Here is a 23,105-nt window from a genome sequence, read left to right on the forward strand (position 1 = left end):
CTTGTCTTCTTAATGACTTTTTGCTTTCTTCATGTATGATGTTCTTGATGTCATCCCACAACTCTTCTGGTCTTCGGTCTTTAGTTTTTAATGTATCAAATTTGTTCTTCAGATGACCCCTAAATTCAGGTGGGATATATTCAAGGTCATATTTTGGCTCTTGTGGATTTGTTTTCATTTTCTTCAGCTTCAGTTTTTAATTTGCATATGAGTAATTGATGGTCTGTTCCACAATCTGTCCCTGGCCTTGTTTTGACTGATGATATGCAGCTTTTCCATTGTCTCTTTCCACAGATATAGTAAATTTGGTTTCTGTGTATTCCATCTGGTGAGGTCCATGTGTATAGTCATCTCTTACACTGTCTAAAGAAGGTATTTGAAATGAACAAATCATTGATTTTGCAGAATCCTATCGTGTGTTCTCAAGCATCAGTTCTATCACCAAGGCCATATAGTTCTCTCTTAAAGAGGATATGATAACTTTTTATTATGAATTGAGTGAAAGTTAAAGAACAGATCATCAGTTCCCCCATTCAACAAATCATATTCGTAAACTTTGTATCATTACAATAATCTCAATCCCTTTCATGTACCATCAGTTAACAGTATTTACCTCTGTTCACTTTAACTCTTGCAGTCTTCCACTACCTTCATCTTTCCCGAGCCAACCTCCTAGAAAGATAACATTTTTAATGGCTTACATTTTCTAACAGATGAACCCCCAGCAAGTCCGGATGACTCCGATAATAGTGTGTCAGAGAGCCTGGATGAATTTGATTACTCTGTGGCTGAGATTAGCCGCTCATTCCGTTCACAACAAGAAATATGTGAGCAACTCAACATCAATCACATGATCCAAAGGATCTTCCTCATTACTCTGGACAACAGTGAGTTACAGACTTTACTTTTCGTACTTGGGCACTTGCTCTCAGAAACCTATTGCTTATAATAGCTTAACTCCACAGTCCTCCTTAGATCACAGTTTAGGTTTCAGTGAAGCTTTTGGTGTAGCCAAAAAAGATATTTGGAGTCCTGGTGTGGTGCTTTAGGGTAAGCACTGGAACAACATGTTAACTGCAAGGTTAGCAGTTGAAACCCACCAACTATTTCTGTGAAACTTTTTGCTCCCATAAAGATTTACAGCCTTGGAAACCTTATACAGGGTCACTGTGAGTTGGAACCAATTCAGCAGCGCACAACAACAAAGATATTTAGACGTAATTCCAACTTTTATAAATCAGTTTTCATTGATACTGACTGGACCATGTAACTATTTGCCTTTGCTACCTTAGAGTGGAAATAGTAATGGTGGTGGTGATTGTATGCCATCTAGTCAGCTCTGACTCAGTAGTAACCCTGTATAGGGTTTCTGAAGCTGTAAATCTTTATGAGAACAGGAAGCCTCACCTTTATTCTGCACAGCGACTAATAGAGTCCAATTGCTGACATTGCAATTTGCAGTCCAGCTCATAGTCCACTATACTACCAGAACTCCTTAGTAATGGTGGTAGCCAATGTTTAGTTCAACTAAACATTCAATTGAGGTCCTTCGAGATGTCATACAATGTTTTTTCTGTGTGCTTTATCTTGTAGTTAAACCACAAAGTTAGCACTGTTATCTTATCACTGGGATTTGCTCTTTAAATGTCACCACGTTTGGTTTATAGAAGAGTTCATGTTCTAAGACTGGGAAAAAAGAGAGAACTTGTTAGATGCTGCTTTTGTGTATAAGGATGACTTTGGTATTACTTGAGACCTTGGAGTTCAAGAGAAGTGTTACCAAGATAAGATTCCTGAACAAGACAGAAGCATTATCCTTAACCAAAAAATCATTTTTCCAGGTGACCCAAGCTTAAAAAGTGGGAATGGTATCCCCAGCCGTTGTGTGTATTTGGAAGAAATGGCTGTAGACCTGGATGATCAAGACTGGCTTGATATGAATAACATTGAGCAGGTACCATTCTTAAGTTCCTAATGTGTGCCCCCAGCAAAATTTGGCCACAACACTGAACTCCTATTCCCATTTGCTTCCATCTCTTATACAGTGGTCATTTTTTGCATCTTCTCATCTACCTTGACCATGTATCTAAATATACCCCTTCTTTACGATCCAGTTAAAATGCCATTTCATTTACAGAACCTTTCCAGGTAGGAGTTTTCCCTAGAGTAATCTGTGCATCTCTTATGGTAATTGTCACTTTCTCTTATGCAGTGGATTTTTTATGGACCTGTTTTGTCTCTCCTACTAGACTCATGTTCTTGCAAGAACTTGTCATCTGTTCCAAAGTCAAGAAAATGCTTTGTACCTTGTAGGCACTTGATTAGCATTAAAGAAATTCAAATGTGATAGGAAAGACCCTTGACAACTTGCATTAACTTTATACATTTAAATTATGTTTATATAAGTTTGGATGAGGTCAACAATTCTGTATACGTAAGTGTAGTCACTAATTCTCAACACCATTCAACAAATATTCTTTTAAGCCTGCTGTGTGTTAGGTGATATGCTGGACAGTTAAGGCTTAATTTAGTGAACCGTTACTTTCTAATGTTCTATGAGCAGAGGTATTCTCTGAAATAGTCAGACACTGAGTCCCTTTTTACCCTTTATATCTAAGACTGGTGTGGTGTTGTAGGATAATGCATTGGACTACAAGGTCAGTTTGAGCCTCAAGGTTGGCACTTCAAACCCACCAGCCACTATACAAGATTGCTGTGAGTCAGAACCAACTCAACGGTACTTAACAACAGCAGCAATGATTCTGATAATGCTTGTGTCTAGAAATGACCTGTGTCAAAATAATCTTTTACATTTTAATGTTTTAAGGTTAACTTTGTTTGCTTTCCTCAACAGGCCCTCTTTTCTCGCTTGTTACTTCAAGATCCAGGCAACCACTTGATTAGCATGACTTCTTCTACAACATTGAATCTCTCTGCCGATCGAGATGCAGGGGAGAGGCACATTTTTTGTTATCTTTATTCCTGCTTCCAAAGAGCCAAGGAGGAGGTATTGAAATAATTTCCGTTGAAGATTATATTCTCTTATGCCTTTAACATGTAAGCCAGAGTTGTGTCCGTGCCTTATATATTAATATTACATATTTCTTAGTGTATCTGGAACTGGCAATCAGAAGTACTGTTAGTTTGTCGTCAAAAGTTTTAGTCTCCCTGTTCTGGGTTTATATGCTGTCTCAAGTAATAGGATTCTCCAGTTAACTTGTGCCTATTTTCTCTGCAGTGAAAAAAATAGATTAGGCTAAGCATGATCACAGTGATTCCTATAAGCCAAAGAATGAATCTCACTTGAATTTTTAAGCATCTGCAGAGAACAATGTCTTTTGGGGATACAGTGCATGTTCCATTCTATTTGCTGTTTCCACCCTTATTCCAGATTGTAGAGTTAGACTCTTTCCTCTCTTTAATTGTGTTTCCAGATAACCAAAGTTCCAGAAAACCTGCTACCCTTTGCAGTACAATGCAGGAACCTCACTGTGTCCAATACCCGAACAGTTCTCCTCACTCCAGAGATCTATGTTAACCAAAACATCCATGAGCAACTGGTAGATTTGCTGTTAGAAGCCATCCAAGGAGCCCGTGAGTACATAAGCAAGATCTGTGAACTTAAACATTGTGATGTAGAGTGTAAAAATTCCTCTAATTGCATTAGAAACCCTTAGTCATTAAAACTTATGATTCTGGTAGAAATTAAGGGAGAGTGCTTAGATCTTGGCCTTGGGAATGTAGTACCAGTTAAAGCAGAAGGGTTAAGTACCATTTCTGATGAGGCTATATCCAACTAATTGGTGCTAGAAAATTAGAATTTCACAGTAGAATTAATCAAAAGTACCAGGAGAATAGAGAGCCACTGTGTAAAAGGCATATAAAGTTATTTTGCTTCCTTTTTTTCATATTTGCCGTCTGTCAGATTTTGAAGATGTTACTGAGTTTCTGGAAGAGGTCATTGAAGCCTTGACAATGGATGAGGAAGTTCGAACATTTCCAGAAGTCATGATTCCAGTGTTTGATATTTTATTGGGTAGAATCAAAGATCTAGAGCTCTGTCAGATCCTACTGTATGCATATCTAGATGTTCTTCTCTATTTCACTAGGCAAAAGGACATAGCAAAGGTAGGTTTGAAAGCTGCTGTTCAGTTGAGATGAAGATTTTATACTTCATGCTTCCCTGTCTTGGTGGTGTAAAATTACCTATACAATAAGGGAAAGTTCTATTGATGATTATATAGACTTAACGCTTTGAGACCCTCTTAATCTCACCATCTTTGTTTCACCATATGGAAGAATAAATAGAACTTGTCTTCTCCTACAGGTTTTTGTAGAATACATTCAGCCCAAGGACCCTAGCAATGGGCAGATGTATCAGAAGACCTTGCTGGGAGTCATTCTGAGTATCTCCTGCTTGCTAAAGACTCCGGGTGTGGTAGAAAATCATGGCTACTTCCTGAATCCATCTCGTTCCAGTCCCCAGGAGATCAAAGTACAGGAGGCCAACATCCATCAGGTGGAACTGTTTTATGGGGTATCCCAGGATCTGATCTTAGATTTAGTAGAGTTTCTTTCAGAAAGCAGATAAGGATGCTTGAACCTCTTTAGAAAAGCAAATTGGTCTGGGTGACTCTATCACAATCATGTAAAGAAATTGCCTTCTTTTTAGTCTGCACTTAGATCAGGGGATAAAACTAGACTTTTGAGGATAAGCTGCTGCAGCTCTTTACCAGGTGCTGGAGCACTGCCACTTGCCCTCAATCCTTATTTTCTCATCAAGTTATTTATAATCATTTTAGGTCCTAAAATCTTTTGACTAACCTCCAGTCTAGAAGCCCGGTTTTGTTTTGTTTTGTTTTTCTTCACCTCCCTCTACCTGTGACCTTCAGTAGGCTTCTTAACATAAATTATAATAACAGTCTAGCCAGCATGAGGCAGTGAACAATTGAACTTGTGCTTGTTAAAGCTTCAACACAACTCTAAATTCAGGGCTGGCAAACAACAGGCATGACCAAATCTAATCTGCCATCTGTTTTTGTAAATAAAGTTTTATTGAACATAGCTATACTCTATTATATATGTTGTTTATGACTTGATTTCACACTATGACAATAGAGTTGAATAGTCACTTAGTCATTGCAGAGACCAAGTAGCCTGCAAAGCTGAAACTTTCTATTATCTGGCCCTTTGCCAAAAAAAAAAAAAAGTTTACCAGCCCCTGATCTAAAGCTCTGTAGTTGTATCTGTAGTTTGACAGCTCATCAAAAGTCTGAACTTGGGGATAAGGCACAGCAAGAGTGAGGGGAATGATTAGGATAAGCATGGTTTTGGAAACTGCCAGTTGCTAAAGATTGGGAGTAAAACAATATTTAGATTGTGAAACTGGAATATTCTGTGGTTGTGTTTTCTGGTTAAACAGTTCATGGCTCAGTTCCATGAAAAGATCTACCAGATGCTGAAGAACTTACTCCAGCTCTCTCCAGAAACCAAACACTGTATCTTGTCCTGGCTTGGAAACTGTTTGCATGCAAATGCAGGCCGCACCAAGATTTGGGCCAATCAGATGCCAGAAATCTTCTTGCAAATGTATGCCTCGGATGCCTTCTTTCTGAATCTGGGTGCTGCTCTTCTGAAGCTATGCCAGCCATTTTGCAAACCCAGATCCTCTCGGCTCCTCACCTTTAATCCCACTTACTGTGCCCTGAAGGAGTTGAATGATGAAGAACGAAAAATTAAAAATGTACACATGAGAGGTAGGGGGCAACTGGACTTCTCAAAATTGTGTGTATGCGTGTGTGTGTATGTGTGTGTGTGTGATAGCCAAAGTACTGCACACCTTTTCACAAAGATACCTCTTTGTCTCAAAGAAGATAAGACAGAGAAGAGCTATTTAAAATTTTAAAAAGGCAGACTTTTTTTTTTTAAACTAACAAAAAAGATAGATGTGCTTCAGTGAAAATTTCCGTCTAGATTTTGACAGCTTTGGGTTGTCACTCATTCTTTGTAAAAATGAATAAAACACAGTCCTGTCCCTTTTTGATTCTGAGACTCCAGGAGAACACATAACCATACTATGATGTAGGGCTAAGCTCAGAGAACATGGGAGAAGTGAATAATCACTTGCAAAAGTTAGAGGTTATGGACATCCTCAAACTGAACTCTGAATCAGGAGTTTCATTTTGCACAGCAAAGAAGAGAAAGAATCCCTTTACATGAAGAAATGATAAATGTAAAGGTACAAAGCTATAGAAAAGCTTGATTGAGGAATAATGAGCTCAGTGTGGCTAGATTAAGGGGGCAGGTAAAGGAAGGGGTGTGGAAAGTGGCAGGAAATTTGGTTTGGGAAGGAAAATGATGGGTTGTAGAACAGTTGGACAATACAATGAGGTTAAAAAAGAAAATAAAAGTACTTGTAAGTCCACCGCTCATAATGAATGGATCTCTCTTAATTTTGGCTCCAGTTTTTTAGCGAGTTCTTCTAATTATAAAACTAATACATGCTTAAAAGCAAATAATCTCAGATATAGAAAAGGACAGAATAGATAAAATGATCCATTATCTGTCATGAGAACACATCTATTACAGTACTGTCATTCCTTTTAAATTTTGATAATTTCATGATCAAATACAAGAGAGATTTAACTTTATTTCTGTGGACAGTGAGAAGACAAAAGATGTTTTTAAACAAGGAGGTAATGTGATAAGATCTGTTTTTAAGAACATATTCTGGGTAGCAGTATGGAAGTTGACCAGAGTAAGGGGACTGGAGACCAAGCGAGCTATCTGTGGCACCTGTCCAGCCACTCACTGTTGCTTTCTTAAATTTCTTGAGGTTTGGACAAAGAAACCTGCTTGATCCCAGCTGTACAGGAGCCGAAGTTTCCTCAGAACTACAACCTTGTAACAGAGAACCTTGTCCTTACAGAGTACACCTTGTACTTAGGATTTCACAGGTAACTCTTCTGACATCATTAGGAAAGAAGTATTTAATTGTGTTCATAACCTAAAAGTTGAAAGTAAATCTTAAAGATAATATTCTCACTTTATTTGAAAAGTACATTTAAAAAAAAAAAAAAGGGTGAGGACATTACAAGTATATGTGTTTATTTGTGTTTACATGAATCCTCTTTGTTCAAATGATGGATTTGTTTCCAGTTTCTGAATTTTTGTTTCCAATTTTGCCTTTCTTTAAGTTACAGAGGGATAGTATTTTTCTCTAAAGCTGTGAATTTGTAAATTATATTGTCACCTGAGAAAGTAGAATTGCTTTCCACTTTCTCAGGTGACAACATAATTTAAACTTTACAGTTTACTTTCTACGGTTGAATTGTCATTACTTACTACAACTTAATTTTTTTTTTTAAAAAAAGACAAAGCTCTATTCTACAGGGTAAAGGCATAATTGACAAAAGTAAGAAAATGTTTATAAGGGATTCAAATGAAATCAATAGGACCACAAAATATCTCTGTACTTTAGGTAAAGATGATTCTAGACATGTGAAGATTTGAGAATTTGCATATATCCTCATTGCATTAGTGTGATGTAAAACTATCCTGTTAAGGATTCTTGACTGCCTAATAGTCATTTATTTTGCCTAGTACCGTTCCAGTCTATTCCATGCTCAGCCAAGGTGCTGTTCTTTGGATGGTGCGTTTCAACTGCTAACTTATTTGTAATTGACTTCAATTATGTTAAATACTTGATAACATGCCTGTGTCCTGTCAATAACTTGGAATGCCTTTGTGTCAAAACAGTTGTAAATCCCTTCATTCTGAAAGAGAAATTTAAAACAAATACATGAAGGTTTGTTTTTCTGGAATGGTCTATGCTAAACTGCCCCTATATATGAGTTTCCCTGACCACATCTCTTTTGCTTTCTTGGAGGCAGGTTGCATGATCAGATGGTGAAAATCAACCAAAATCTACATCGGCTGCAGGTTGCCTGGAGAGATGCTCAGCAAAGTTCTAACCCTGCTGCTGACAACCTCCGTGAGCAGTTTGAACGACTGATGACCATTTATCTTTCTATCAAGACTGCCATGACTGAGCCTCAGATGTTACAAAACTGTCTAAACTTGCAGGTGTCCATGGCTGTTCTTCTGGTCCAGCTGGCCATAGGCAATGAGGGCTCACAGCCAATAGAGCTAACTTTTCCTCTGCCAGATGGCTACAGCAATTTGGCCTATGTGCCAGGTAAGTAGGCTCTCCCCTGGGAACTTCCTATTTATAGCCACCTAAGTTTAACTGGGTCACTTTGAAAGTTTAATCCTCAAAATACCCTTTCCTAATTATTATTCTCCTGTTTTTGGATAAACATCAATCACAAACTTGTAGATAATATCTACTGATGAACATAATGGAGAAACTTCAGCCTTTCTCCCCATTGCTATGCATATCAAAATAGTCTTCAAAGCATTAAATGAAGTTATAGTTTTCAGAGTTGTTAGTTTTTACCATTAATACTGTTTGTTGTTCAACTTATAAATGTAGTTGCCTAACTTCCTGTGTTTCTCTTTAGAAATAAAATTATCACGTGTTGGTTAACCCAGAAGGGAGAGATTATGGGGGAGGGAGGAAGAAGGATAGCAGATATTATCCATCAAATCAGATTTTATGTTCTTAATCACTGTGTTGGTTATTGCTGTGTAACATATTCCTCCAAAACATAGCAGATTAAAACAACTAGTAGTTGTTTTATCACACAGTTTCTGTGGGTCAGCAACCCAGGGATAGCTTAGCTGGCTGATTCAGATTCAGGGTCTCTCATGAAGCTAACAGTTACTGTCAGCAACAACTGTAGGCATCCACTTACATGCTCAACTGTTTGTTGTTTGGCAAGCCTCAGTTCCTTGCTGGCTATTGGTCAGCTTCCTCTCTGTAATACTGCTCAAAAAATGGCATCTGGTTTTCCTCTAGAATGAGTGACCAAAATAGAATCTGCAAGTTTTTATAGCCTACTCTCAGCAATGACATACCATCACTTCTGCTGTACGCACTAGGGATTATCTTCTACCCTGGAACAGTATTGGGCAGGGCTACATAAAACAAAATATAAGGTAACAAAGGCCATTGCTGGGGGGACCTTCCTGGAGGCTGGCTACCATAATCAACTAATGTAATATCCTCATTAGGGATTCTTTGTACATCCAAAGAGTGTTTAAACCACAACTAACCTTGACTTAAGAGTCCTGGTGTGTTGCTATGGGATAAAGCACTGGACTGAAAGGTCAGTTTGAACCACAAGGTCATTGGTTCGAGCTCCCCAGCAGCTCCTTGGAAACCCTATACAGAGTGGCTATGAGTCAGAAGTGACTAGACAGCACTTAATGACATAATCTTGAGAGTTAGTGGGGAAATGTATACTTCCTTAGACTGACTTAGTCGTATACTATGTTAATGACATTTTGTTTCTTTACCTTGCGTATATTTACTTGAATAGAAATGAAAATTGCCTGACATTGATCAGCATTTATTGATTTAACACTATTTCTAGTTCGTACAAGACATTTGGGTTTTTCACCACCATTCAGTAGGGTGAAGGTGGTGGTCAGTCTGCCATGGAGTCGGTTCTGACTCATAGCGACCCTGTACAGGGTTTCCAAGGCTATAAATCTTTATGGGAGCAGAAAGCCTCATCTTTCTCCCCTGGAGCAGCTGGTAGTTTTGAACTGCTGACCTTGCGGATCACAGCCCAATTCGTAAGGAATCTAAATGGTATTTAGTTCAGCTAGATAGATGTTAATTCCAGTGAACTTTTGTTTTTAGAATTTTTTGCAGATAACCTGGGTGATTTCCTCATTTTTCTCCGCCGCTTTGCCGATGACATCTTGGAGACATCAGCAGATTCCCTGGAGCATGTCCTTCACTTTATAACCATTTTCACTGGAAGCATAGAAAGGTGAAGTGCTAGCAACTTGCCTCTGTCACTGTTTTAGAGTTACAAAACATTAAGAAGACTTCTAAACCAAGAGATAAACAACCTGAATCATAAGGGGTTGCCTTCAGAAGTTATGTTAGCATTAATGAATCACCTGACCATCCTTATGGGTAGCCAGAAATCCCACTCTTGAGAGGCATAATAAGCAAAGGACTTTGCCCACAGAGAATCTGAACCTGCATATAAGGTACCTGATGGGAATTCCACTGATAGTACCTGGTTAAAATATTTACCAGAATACCAGAAACCTTACTGGTAACAATCAGGTGTTAATGATCATCTAATAACTGGAAGATAACAAAGCTTTTTGCAATTCTGAGTTAGATGAACAGTAAATTTAGGTAAATGTCTGATCTCAAGTCTTCTCACTCATAGCTTCTAGTCCTCTTTCCTAAAGGAAGATACTGTGACCAGTAGAATTGCTACTCTAAAATTTTGGTGCTGAGGCCAAAGGACACAAAGATTGAGGAAAGAGAAGATTCATAGCACCAAGAAGAGACTATTCTCCTGAACCATGTCAGTAAGACTAGTAGAAGCCAATCCTTAAGGCCTAAAGAGAAATCCATACAACCATAGTTAATACGCCGCCTATAAAGCCAATTATAGTAAAAATTCGAGGTACATAACATTTAGGTTTGTGATAACCAAAAAACATTATTATTATTATTATTACTGTATTGTTATGTTAAAGACATTTTAGTGTATCTGAAAATGTTTTTATGCATGAAAAGGTATATTATACACTAAGAGAAACATTTAACTGATGTTGGATGTGAGTCATACTTAAATATTGACTTATGTACAAATTTGATGTAAAGACAGACTTAGGAAGGGAATTCATTTCTAATCTGGGGACTGCCTATATTACTAGGCTTACATGATATGCATTGTGGGTAATAAAGAATAATATGCTAGTACTTGCTCACAGGGAGTTTTGAAAGGCAAGTTTAGCCCAGATGAAACTGCCAGAGGATAGCAAGCAATAATATAATATTATATAAGTCAACAGAATGGCTAAGCACTAAATGGGAACTTTAATACTACCTTCAAATTCAGTAAACTGGCATGTCAAGAGTTAAGTGTTCTACCTGCTGTATCCCCCCCACCCCCTAAACTGATGATTTTAAAGCTGCAAAAGTGGGTCCTTTTTGTTTTTTGTTTCTTTCCCCTTGTAATGGTGGTATTTCATGTTTTAGCTCCTTAGGTTAAATTTTTTTTTAAAAAACAGAAACCAAGAGTTAATAAAGTTGGGATGTAAGTTTTCTGCCTAATCATCTTGCTTGCTGCCTTTCTGTACTCTTTGCAGGATGAAGAACCCCCACCTAAGAGCCAAACTTGCTGAGGTGTTGGAAGCAGTGATGCCCCACTTGGATCAGACCCCAAATCCCTTGGTATCTAGTGTATTCCACCGGAAACGTGTGTTCTGCAACTTTCCACATGCACCCCAGCTTGCAGAAGCTCTGATTAAAGTCTTTGTAGACATTGAGTTTACAGGTAAAGCAGTCATGACACCCAAGTTCAAAACTAGGAAACTAATACCAGTGTTCTTTGATTGTTAGAGAGATGTCATCTGCCATCAGTTATTAAATACCTACTACATGTCAGGCTTAATGCTAAGTGCTGTGTTTTCTTTGTATTCTCCTTAATTTGGCACTACCTAGGTTTTACTTTGTTACCCCTGTCTTACATTTGAGAATACAGATGCCCAAAAAGGTTAAATTATTTGTACATGTCATACAACTAATAGTAAAACCAAGATTAATATTCTCTTACCAAGTTTGCTCTATTGTTTGATTAAATTCATACTTGGATTAATCAAGTAACACCTGGTACTTACTTTTTTCTGCCTCAAAATTATGGAATAGTGGGTAATGAGACTGAGAGAGTCTTTTAACAAGACTAACTAGTGACAATCTCATTATTAGATTAAGAGTATGCGCCAGCAGCAAAACCCTTCAACTCTTGGCCTTTTGGGATCCAATCCTAAGACCCCATGTCTGAGTAAACAGCATCCCATATCAGCCAACTTATTTAATATACATAATTAAACAGTTACCTAAGTACTGTTTTAATGACCATCGTTCTTGTGTGGCACTGTAGGAATAACCACTGGACTGCTAATCACAAGGTTGACAGGTCAAACCCACCAGCTGCTCCTCAGACACTCTACTGAGTTGTGAATCAGAACCAACTCCACAGCCCTTAACAATAACGACAACATTTTAACAACCAGAGAGAGACCAGACGAGTTGTGAAATGACATCAAGAACACTATACATGAAGAAAGCAAAAGGTCATTTAAAAAAACGGGGAAAGAAACAAAAGACCAAAATGGGATGTCAGAAGAGACTCTGAAACTTGTTTTAGAACATAAGGAAGCTAATGCAAAAGGAAAAAATGAAGTAAAAGAGCTGAATAGAAAATTTCAAAGGGCGGCTCTAGAAGATAAAGTCAAGTATTAGAGTGAAAAGTGCAAAGATCTGGAGTTAGAAAACCAAAAGGGAAGAACTCGGTCATCATTGCTCAAGCTGAAAGAAGAAAAAAATCAAGCCTCACGTTACTATTCCAAAGGATTCTGTAGGCCATATTGAAGGATTTATGGGAAAAATACTGAACTATACAGGAAGCATCAAAACAAGATGAAAGGAATACATAGACTGACAAAAAATAATTGGTCAGTATTCAGCCATCTCAGGAAGTAACATATGATCAAGAAAGAAGTCCAAACTACACAGAAGGCATTGGAGAAAAACAAGTCTCTAGGAATTGACAGAATACCAATTGAAATGCTTCCACAAACAGATACCGTGCTAGAGGTGCTTGTTCATCTATGCCAAAAAATTTGGAAGACATCCATATTCGTGCCTAATCTAAAGAAAGGTGATCCAACAGAATGCACAGGTTATCAAACAATGTCAATGTCACATACCAGTAAAAATTTCCTAAAGATAGTTAAAAAATAGTACATCAACAGTGAACTACCAGAAATTCAAACCAAATTAAGAAGAAGATGTGGAATGGCAAATATCATTACTGATATCAGCTGGACCTTGGCTGAAAGCAGAGAATTCCAGGAAAATGTTTAACTGAATCATAACAAACCATGGATAACAATTGCAAAGAATGGGAATTCCAGTACACTTAACTGTGCTTATGCAGAACCTGCACATAGACAATAAAAAGTAGCTGCTTGAGGCTACTTATGGGCATCCATGGAATTTGGTTTATTGGTTTGGAGGTTTAGGGTTATGGTTTCATTGGATACTGCATCTGACTGGCCAAATAACATATCTAGTGCTTCTCTTTTACCTCCTGGCTGGTTTGTTACATAGTGCCTAGATCTTAAAAGTTTGCCAGTGGCTATCTGTAGCGCAACTGGTCTCTGTTCACCTGGTGCAACAGAGAAAGCATCAGGAATAGAAGGAGGATATGGAAATGTTGGTGATATCTTCCATGAATAATTGCCTTCTTTTCCCTGAGACTAGAAGAGCTGAATGGGACCCAGCTGCCTTTACTAAAAATTTTGAACAAAGATTCCATAGAAGAATCCTGATCAGAAGAAGGAATATGTAGGACAGAATTTTAAATTCTCAGATTCCAAACTTCCTGAAGCCAAAAACGTTTTGAAAACTGTTGTCCTGAGATCATTATTAAACCTTAACCAAAAATATCCCCTGAAGTCTTCTTAAAAACCAAACAGTTGTTTAGCTTAATTAGTAAAGAATAACTGCCTTGAGCATTATACTTTTAAGAGCTATTTATATGAGATCAAATTGAAAATAACAACTCAAAAGATGAGATAGAAAGCTTAGGGAGTGGTGAAGTTGTTAATGGGGGAGGAACAACTCAAAGGATGATAATGGTTGCACAATTTGAAGAATAATCACTGCCACTAAATAGTACATATAGAAGTAGTTTATGTTCTGCTGTGTATGTTCTTAACAATGACAAATAAAAATTTTAAATGAAAGTAATCTATATACATACCAGTTAAATATACAGATGGGATGTGAACTCTGAAGGATGTGGAGATGACTTAGTGCCCCATTATGCTCAATCTGGAGTCCTGGTATGGCACTGTAGGATAAGCACTCAACCACAAGGTCTATTTGAACTGCAGGGTTGGCCATTTGAACTCACCAGCTGCTCCTCGGAGACTGTATACAGGATCGCTGTGGGTCGGGACAACCACCATATATGTTTCTAGATATATGGTGTCTGTCTTCCTCTTGTTCTGTTAGTAAACAAATGAGCAGACACTTGGCCACAACTCTTGGGCTTTAGAAATTCCCAGTGTAGCTTTTCCTGTATTCTTGACACATCCAAAATAAAAGAAATTGCCTACACATAAACATAAGCTCTTAACTGTCTAATAATACCACTTTACTGGTTTTTGTTTTGTTTTGTTTTTGCTCTTGCCTTATGGTAGGAGACCCTCATCAGTTTGAACAGAAGTTTAATTACCGCCGTCCCATGTATCCCATCTTAAGATACATGTGGGGGACAGAAAGCTATCGGGAGAGCATTAAGGTAAAGGTTTTTGATGAAACTAGTTTTCAAGTAAGCCCTAGTGAATTGTAGTTCAGTACTATAATGGTTTTTCCTTGGATTGTGCCTTCCAGGATCTGGCTGACTATGCCTCTAAGAATTTAGAAGCCATGAATCCCCCACTTTTCCTCCGCTTTCTTAACCTGCTAATGAATGATGCTATCTTCCTTCTGGATGAAGCCATACAGGTAAATAAATTTTTAAAAATTTTGGTTTAACTCTTTTATTATAAAATTATCCTCAGTATCTTTTTTTTTTTAACCTTCTAATCGATGGCACTTAACAGCAACAATCATAACAGAGCAATCTCTATGTCCCTAGTACCAGTTTTGAGCACCAAATTTGTAAGTAGTAGTCCCGATGTAGTACTTTAGGATAAGCACTGGACTGCTAACCACAAGGTTGATGGTTCAAACCCACCATCTGCTCCTTGGAAACCCTATACAGGATCACTATGAGTCTTGACGGCCCTTACCAGCAACAACAGTGTACCACTAAGGTTGCCATTCCAGTTCTAGATAATTGTTACCTTAGAGACCAAGATCAAGCTTCATGAGTTGGGATGGATACTTTGACAGAGAGTTGAAAAGAAAGTATAATGAAGCAACTAAGATATATAACCGAATTAGTCAATCAAATCAGTACAACAGAAGGAAATCAGATGTTGCTTTTGGTCAGTGACTTTCAACCTTTTCCCATCTAACACATCATCCTCACCTGAAAGATTTGTACATGACTCCTTGAAAACAATTCTGTTTTTGGATTATTTTTCCATATAATGACTCCCAAGTTGTCATTGTACTTCGTCTTTATACTGCCTCCCAAATCCTCAGCTATATTGTAAAGCACAGGTTTTACAAAGTATAAACTCAGCACAATGAATGGGCCTTTCTTTAACCATGCCTTGGATGCTAACCTTCCCTTCCTCTGATGAGACTAAGACAGAACAGTAACTCAAAGGGAGTTGAGGGTAAATCATGACAGTGATCTATTGGAGAGCCACGAGATTCTCTTTTGGGAGAAAGGTTTGATCCTCTGCTTCCTTCCATAAACTTACACTTGAAGATGTGAGATAGATTTTCTTAGCGAGAACAGGTGCTGTTATAAACAGACTCTCTTAAGCAAGAGCTGTGTAACACAAAGAATGAAGCAGATGGTGTTTTCATTGGACTACAAACTTAACAAGTTGTTCACTACAACAGCAAGAATACTGAGAGATACAGGGTTTTTAAATTATTGTAGTTCTTCTAGACATCTTGTGTATTTGATAGAATTTTGAGTTTTGGTAAGCATTTTGTTTTTATAAATTCAAGGGTTCATCCTTTTTTCATTGTGCCTATTTTGCCTGGGTTTTAGATATTGTACTATTTCTCTTTTCCATTTCATATACTTTGTTTCTAGAGGAATTACCCATGACTCTACACAGGGTGAAATAAAATACATATGATGCCACAGTTTATTTTTAAGCTTCAGTCAGCTCTGAATTGAAAAAGGCTTATGCCTCTTATATGGTCTCTTGTTTTCCCTGCTAAGTTGGCCTTTAAGTGTTGTTGTTAGTGCTGTTGGGTAGATTCCAGCTCATAGCAAGAGGTGTATAGCAGAGATTGGGAATGTCCATCCCGAAACCATTTAGTCTGGCCCTGCCAAGGCAACCACAGTTCTAGCCATCACATTTGGGGTGAGTTAATTTTAAATGTTTGACCAAATACAGCAGGCTAATTTTTAAATTAATCATTTTGTATGGCCTACGAATTATATTCTAATTTTGACAGTAAAAAGGTTTCCCACCCCTGCTGTATAGGGTGGCCGAGGAGAGCAGCTGGTGGTTTTGAACCACCAGCCTTGCAGTTCAAACCAACTTTGTGGTCCAGTGCTTAAGCTACTTCTGGCCTTTAAGTAGGACCTTTTAATGCCATCTTCCTTCAATTGCACTTTGTTCTCTGACATAATATACCTCTGGTTTTTGTAGTATTTGAGTAAGATAAAGATTCAACAGATTGAGAAAGACCGAGGTGAATGGGATAGTCTGACTCCTGAAGCCCGTCGAGAGAAAGAATCTGGCTTACAGATGTTTGGACAGCTGGCACGTTTCCATAACATCATGTCCAATGAAACAATTGGTACCCTTGCTTTTCTGACATCAGGTAAGGACATAAAGCACTACTTTCCCAAGAAATGGTAAAGATTTGCTTCACTCAATAAATCATCCCAACTGAAATAGTGACAACCAAGAATCACCAGGTGTTTGAGGAAATCCTCTAACAGAAACACTAGATGAAATAGTTAAAAACATGTTCTGTTTTTTTTAAACTTTATAATGTATTGTCTGTATTTGTGGTTGACTTCAATTAATAAAGAGACGATACAGCATCCACAGACTAAAAAAAAGCAATGAAAAGGATTCTCAAGTAATAATTAAGAGCTCTTAGGTATTGAACATATAACTTTAGGAATTATTAAAATTTAGTACAATGGTTAGAAAGTAAATTCAGGGAAGTTTTCTGTGAAAGTAGAACAAAATAAACAAGAGATATAAATTAGAAAAGAAAGGATATCAATCTGGGAAATCTAAAAAGGAAAAAAAAAAATAGAGAGGGGGAAATTATCAAAAGAAGCACTACAGAAAATTCCTAAAAGTAGCCTCATTCATAGGTGTGTTTGTAGCAAAGGTATATACCCATGTGCAGATATCCTCTATCAAACGTTCATATATCTTGGTAAACTCCCACTCCTTCCCATACCCATTTAGCCTCTGTATCTGTCTGTGTATCTACCCATAGAACACTGTTGTTTCTGGGTTGTGTATAATAGTAATTACTTCTATTCCTTTAACCCTTGTGTTCCTCCTTGTGCCTTCACCATACTTAATCCTACCTTCTCCTCTTATATATTGCCCTCCCCGTCACATCCCCGTTAAATCGCGAGTTAACATGTATTTACCCTCTAGCTTAAGGAGCTCTGGTAGTGTGGTGGTTACGAATCGGTCAGCTAACCTCACGGTCAGCAGTTCGAAACTACCAGCTGTTCACAGGAGAAATATGAGGCTTTCTGCTCCTGCAAAGATTTGCAGCCTCAGAAACCCTGTACAGGGTCGCTATGAGTCAGAACCGACTCAATGGCACATAACAACAAAAAAACAACCCTCTAGCCTGGTGTGGCGCTGTAGGCTAAGGCATCAGACTGCAAAGTTGTTTGAACTGCAAGGTCAGTGGTTCAAGCTCACCAACTGCTCCTTGGAAACCCTATACAGGGTCACTATGGGTCAGAATCGACTCAGTAGCACTTAACAACAACAACCCTCTAGCCAGTAAATTACCCTCCCTTCACTCCCACCCCTGGAAATCATCAAAGAATGTTTCTTTTAGTATAAAAAGTTTTTCTTGAGTTTTTACAATAGTGGTCTCATACAATATTTGTCCTTCTGTGATTGGCTCATTTCACTTATCACTTAGCATAATGTCCTCTAGGTCATCCAGATTCATCATCATTCTTCAATATTGCATAGTATTCCATTTTAAAATTAAGACTCAGCAATTTCTTAAGAATTTGTTGTAAGGAAGTACTAAAGCAAATATACAAAGATGTACATCCAGTGAAGTTCATCAGTAAGTAAAATGGCTATAATAGCAAAAATATTTAAGCAACCAAAATGTCCATCTTTAAAGATGTGTTAAATAAATAATTTATATTTCAACCATAAACTGGAAAGCTGTGTGACAATTAAGAATGGTGTAAGCCAATATACAAAAAGGGAGAGAGGGGAAAAAAAGAAAAAAAAAAAAAAATGGTGGTGTAAATGAGTGCTATCCTAAAGAATTTCCTCTGATGATGGAAATGTTTCTGTATCTGAACCGTGGCTATTGAACGCTTGAAGTGTGGGTAATGCAGCTAAAGAACCGAATTGTTTCTTTTATTTTAATTAATTTAAATTTAAACATGTCTAGTGGCTACTGGGAGCCCTGGTGTGGTGCTGTAGGGTAAGCACTGGACCATAAGGTCAGTTTGAACCACCAGGGCAGCAATTCAAATTCACCAGCTGCTCCTCAGAAACCCTATACAGGGTCGCTATGAGTCAGACCCAACTTGATGGCACTTAACAAGAGCAGTGGCTACTGTGGGGAGTATGGTGGTGCTCTGTAGCATAAGCACTGGACTTCAAACCACCAGGTCAGCAGTTCAAGCCCACTAAAGCTTACTGCTCCCACAAATATTTAAAGCATCAGAATCTATACAGGGTCGCTATGAGTCAGAACCAACTCAACAACACTTACAAGCAACAAACAGTGGCTACTGTGTTGAGCAGCACATACTTAATAAAATGGAAGAATATTTATGGTGTGGTTAATGGAAAAAATAACTTATATGTACAATAGGACCATTTTGTTTTGAGAATATATGTAAACCTGGACAGAAAAGCTAGAATGGTATGTAATAAAATGTTAAGAATGTTTTATCTCTAGGTGACTGTTGTTAAGTGCTTTCGAATCAGTTCCTACTGGTAGCAACCCTGTATAGGGTGTCTGAGGAGTGGTAGGTTTGAACCACCAGCCTTTCCATTAGCAGTCCATTGCTTGTCCTACAGTGCCACCCCAGGACTCCTAATATTAGTGCAGTGAAATTATACTATTTCTGTAATTTAAAAAATAGTCTCCAGCCATCTCCAAGTAAAACTAAAGCTTAAGTAGATGGTTATTAAATAGATTGAACTTTCAGAGACTTTGATATTTTTTTTCCAGAGATCAAGTCACTCTTTGTGCACCCCTTCCTGGCTGAACGCATTATCTCCATGCTGAACTACTTCCTGCAGCACCTGGTTGGCCCCAAGATGGGGGCCTTAAAAGTCAAGGACTTCAGTGAATTTGACTTCAAACCACAGCAGCTCGTTTCAGATATCTGTACTATCTACTTAAATCTTGGGTACATGAGATTGGAATTTGGCAAGCTAAAGGGGCTATTAATGTTTTGCAGATTTGATAGTAGAATGACTACTTGGTAATCGTGTAGAAATAATTTTTTTTTTTTTTTAAGTTCATTTACAGTTGGTTGATGAATCTTTAGTGTTATAATGAAATTTTAAGACCTCGGTAGGATATTGTTTGGAATTCCAAACATTCTGCCTTGGTTTGTGCAAAGATAAACTACGAGTTGTACCATTGTTTAGGAAAAGAGTAATTTTCTTTTAAAGGTTACAGGATACTTGACCTTCCTAGAAAACGACAAGTTTTTTTATCCAAAGAGCATTCATGGCTTATAATTAATGGAGAACCTTGTTCCCCAGTCTGTTGGCTGTCTTCCCCATTTAACCTTCCTCTGATAACAGTTTCTTTCTAATGCTGACCCTCCAGGGATGAGGAAAACTTCTGTGCCACTGTGCCCAAAGATGGACGTTCCTATTCCCCAACTCTCTTTGCACAGACAGTCCGAGTGCTCAAGAAAATAAATAAGCCTGGAAATATGATTGTGGCTTTCAGCAATTTGGCAGAAAGAATCAAGGTACGGAAGAGAAAAATTTACTTATAAGTTAAGTAAAAATCATATCATGAAACCCTGTTTTGGAGAGGATGGAGTGACAGGAAAGGATTGCTTTGGACTCTATAGATTGATTCTTCCTGATCAATTGGTAACTAGAACTACCCTATTCTTATTACTCTATTTGACATTAGGATGAGAACGAAAATTTATTAAAGAGGCTACTACTAGAAAAGAATGTACAGTTTATGTAAGACAGTTTTTATGGAAACGTGTCTGCACAGTGTTACCAGTAGGTTGAAAATCTATTTCCAGTTTCTGTTATGGCAGAAAAACTTAATCATAGAATTTAAGATTGGTAGCTTTTAGTCATTGATTTTGAATTTTCCTTTCTATATTTAACTCAGAATTACATTTGAATATGAATATAGTTTAAAGATGAAAATACTGTGTTATATTCAACTAAGTCCCTTTGATTGGGGTATGGCAGTGCTCCATTAGCAGTTATAGAGAAGAAAAACATCATGGCACAGAAGTCTAATGAAAAAGCTTCCTTTTTGATTCAGTCTCCTTCAATGAAGTTATTTATTGAGTTTGGCTTTCTCTTTACCTAGGAAAATGGGAGTTGTGAAAGAATAATATGTTGAAAGCAATTTTAAATTCCTACACCTATTTGAGTAGTTCTGGTGTGGTATTGTGGGGAAAAATCAGTTTGAACCACAAGGTCGGTAGTTCAAATTCACCAGCTGTTCCCTGGAAACCCTGTGCAGGGTCACTATGAGTCAGAACTGACTCTAAGGCACTTAATAACAACAACAAACTCCTATTTGGTACTGAATTATGTGTGACAATTGACAATCCTATTTCCATATGTTGCATTTTGCTGCTGTTGAGACTTATGTACCTAAAATCAGAAACTCCTTCTCATATACAGACTACATGAATGACCCTCTATATATGTAAATATAACAGGACTGTTGTTAGAAGGCTGTTTCAACAGTCCAGAGAAGGATGTTGTTTGGTGTTACCCTTGTTTTCCTGCTAACACTTAAACCCATCTCAGGTCTTGACTGCTCACCCCTGAGCCAAAGTTAAGGTTACAGGATTGGGATTCAACACTAAATTTGCACTTACAATATCCATCTAGCTTGTTTTTAAGAAAATAGAACTGAAATTTGTCGTTGTTTATTTATGTCAAGGGTTATTGACAACAGAGATTAAGGTATAATGACTTCACCTGCACTGCAGCTTCACCTAATACCAAGTGTTTTGTTCTTAGTCTCTTGCAGACCTCCAACAACAGGAAGAGGAGACATACGCAGATGCCTGTGATGAGTTCCTGGATCCCATCATGAGCACACTGATGTCTGACCCTGTGGTGCTGCCATCCTCCAGAGTCACTGTAGATCGGTCCACCATTGCCAGACATTTGCTCAGGTATGCCAGTCCTCAAATACAGCTTGGAAGCACAAATGTCTATCTGTTTGCATATCATCTCTTCCCCCCAGATAAACCTAGTACAATTCTATGTACCCAGTAGATGCCCCATATAGTTAACCATTGGTGTCTTAAAATACAAAAGAGTAAGTTTGGGAGTTTTTTGGGTTTTTGTTTGTTTGGGGTTTTTTGTGGGTTTTTTTGGTCTTTTTGTTGTTGCTTTTTCAAGTTTTACGCTAACCTCACCATTATAGGTTAACTCACATCTTTCTGCTGTGGTTCTACTCAGTGGTAGGGAACATGAAATTTCCGCACACTGCCCAGTCTGTCCTGGATACCTACAGAAGAGAGAAGACTGAAGTAACAAATGATATCTTATTAGCTACTTATTTGACATCTTTAACATTTTAAAGTGCATCATTAGGTAGAAATGAGTATTGAGAGAATCTGCCTATTTATATAAGTTGGCCCAAATTTAAGGATATGCTATTCTTCTAAAGTACCCGTGAAAATGTATATTTTATGGTGACCTCAAAATGAAAGGATTACAGAGGCTCTTAAAGTAACTTTATGATCTTCCTCCAAAAAAAAAAAAAAAAAACAAACAAACCTGTTGCCATCAGTTTTAACTCATAGTAATCCTGTAGGACAGGGTAGACAAGTGCCCCAAAGGGCATCCAAGGCTGTCATCTTCATGGAAGTAGGTTGCCAATGTCTTTCTCCCATAAAGCTAGGGGTGGGTTCAAACTGCCAGCCTTGTTGTTAGCTGCACCACCAGGCTCCTTCCAGATAGTAATAGCAATCAGCTAGCTAAATTAAGTGTCCATTGATAAGACTTAATCCTTTATATTTTGTAAGGGCATCCATTATAATTCATATATCTAAAATTGTTTCAAGAATTTGTTACTTTCAAAACCACAAATGGCTCTTGATGCTGACATGAGTGTACAAGGTCTCTGTGCCTAAGGACAACCTAAAAGGGTTGTTGCAGAAGGATAGTATTTTTTAAGCCACTATAGTCAAATACCTGAATGGCAATGTTGAGATCAACTTTAAGAGACAGAGAGGCAAAGTAGCTAGGTAATTTGTATTTAAAACAGAAAATAAACCTCCTGAATCACTCTTTCTCTCTTTGGTTCTTTCAAGCCCCAAATCAACACTCAGCTCAGTTATAATGCACTAGTCCCTCTAGCTTCAGTCTCAGTCAAGTGAGAATATGTACTTTTGTCTTATGCTTTTGAAATTCATGGAAATAATTCAACTTCCCCTTCTATCTTTGTCCCAGTGACCAAACAGATCCCTTTAACCGTAGTCCCCTCACCATGGACCAGATCCGGCCAAACACAGAACTAAAAGAGAAAATCCAGCGGTGGCTTGCTGAGAGGAAACAGCAACAAAAGGAGCAACTTGAATAAATACTGTGAACTAAACAAACCAAAAACCAACCCCAGAGTGTAGATCAATGGTTAATTGTGATAACTCTCTTTCTGATTCTGTTCCTTATTTTTGTTGGTCTTAGTAAATTGAAAAACTCCTCTTGCTCAAATTATGATAATATTTCTAAAAACTTTACAATGCTCCCTTGGCTTGCAGAAAATAACACTTATTTTTAGTATCACCATGTTTAGAAATCATCACTAATTTTTATCCTTTGTTCTCTTTTCCTATTGCTTCTTCTCCCCTTTCCCTACCATAAAACTAATCTTATAC

At 37.8% G+C, this 23,105-nt stretch overlaps 1 protein-coding gene across 2 annotated transcripts in view; it reads left to right on the top strand.

The window, feature by feature from the left end:
* UBE4A (ubiquitination factor E4A) overlaps window positions 1-22,878 on the top strand; it is a 43,857-nt gene extending 20,979 nt beyond the window's left edge. The window contains exons 3-20 of one of the 2 annotated variants that reach the window (XM_006833876.1): window positions 714-887; window positions 1,842-1,954; window positions 2,855-3,007; window positions 3,435-3,594; window positions 3,926-4,128; window positions 4,328-4,519; window positions 5,423-5,756; window positions 6,836-6,956; window positions 7,893-8,197; window positions 9,770-9,902; window positions 11,248-11,435; window positions 14,371-14,471; window positions 14,564-14,677; window positions 16,459-16,633; window positions 19,226-19,406; window positions 19,835-19,982; window positions 21,238-21,395; window positions 22,681-22,878. In XM_006833876.1, the coding sequence (XP_006833939.1) occupies window positions 714-887; window positions 1,842-1,954; window positions 2,855-3,007; window positions 3,435-3,594; window positions 3,926-4,128; window positions 4,328-4,519; window positions 5,423-5,756; window positions 6,836-6,956; window positions 7,893-8,197; window positions 9,770-9,902; window positions 11,248-11,435; window positions 14,371-14,471; window positions 14,564-14,677; window positions 16,459-16,633; window positions 19,226-19,406; window positions 19,835-19,982; window positions 21,238-21,395; window positions 22,681-22,810 (3,083 nt within the window). In that variant the 3' untranslated portion in view covers window positions 22,811-22,878. Of the gene's footprint in view, window positions 1-713; window positions 888-1,841; window positions 1,955-2,854; window positions 3,008-3,434; window positions 3,616-3,925; window positions 4,129-4,327; window positions 4,520-5,422; window positions 5,757-6,835; window positions 6,957-7,892; window positions 8,198-9,769; window positions 9,903-11,247; window positions 11,436-14,370; window positions 14,472-14,563; window positions 14,678-16,458; window positions 16,634-19,225; window positions 19,407-19,834; window positions 19,983-21,237; window positions 21,396-22,680 lie in introns of both variants that reach the window. The other variant, XM_006833875.1, reaches the window with a different exon arrangement.
* The last annotated feature ends 227 nt before the right edge of the window (window positions 22,879-23,105 follow it).

The sequence above is a fragment of the Chrysochloris asiatica genome, unplaced genomic scaffold (genome assembly GCF_000296735.1).
Source record: "Chrysochloris asiatica unplaced genomic scaffold, ChrAsi1.0 scaffold00008, whole genome shotgun sequence".
Classification (NCBI taxonomy): Eukaryota; Metazoa; Chordata; class Mammalia; order Afrosoricida; family Chrysochloridae; genus Chrysochloris; species Chrysochloris asiatica.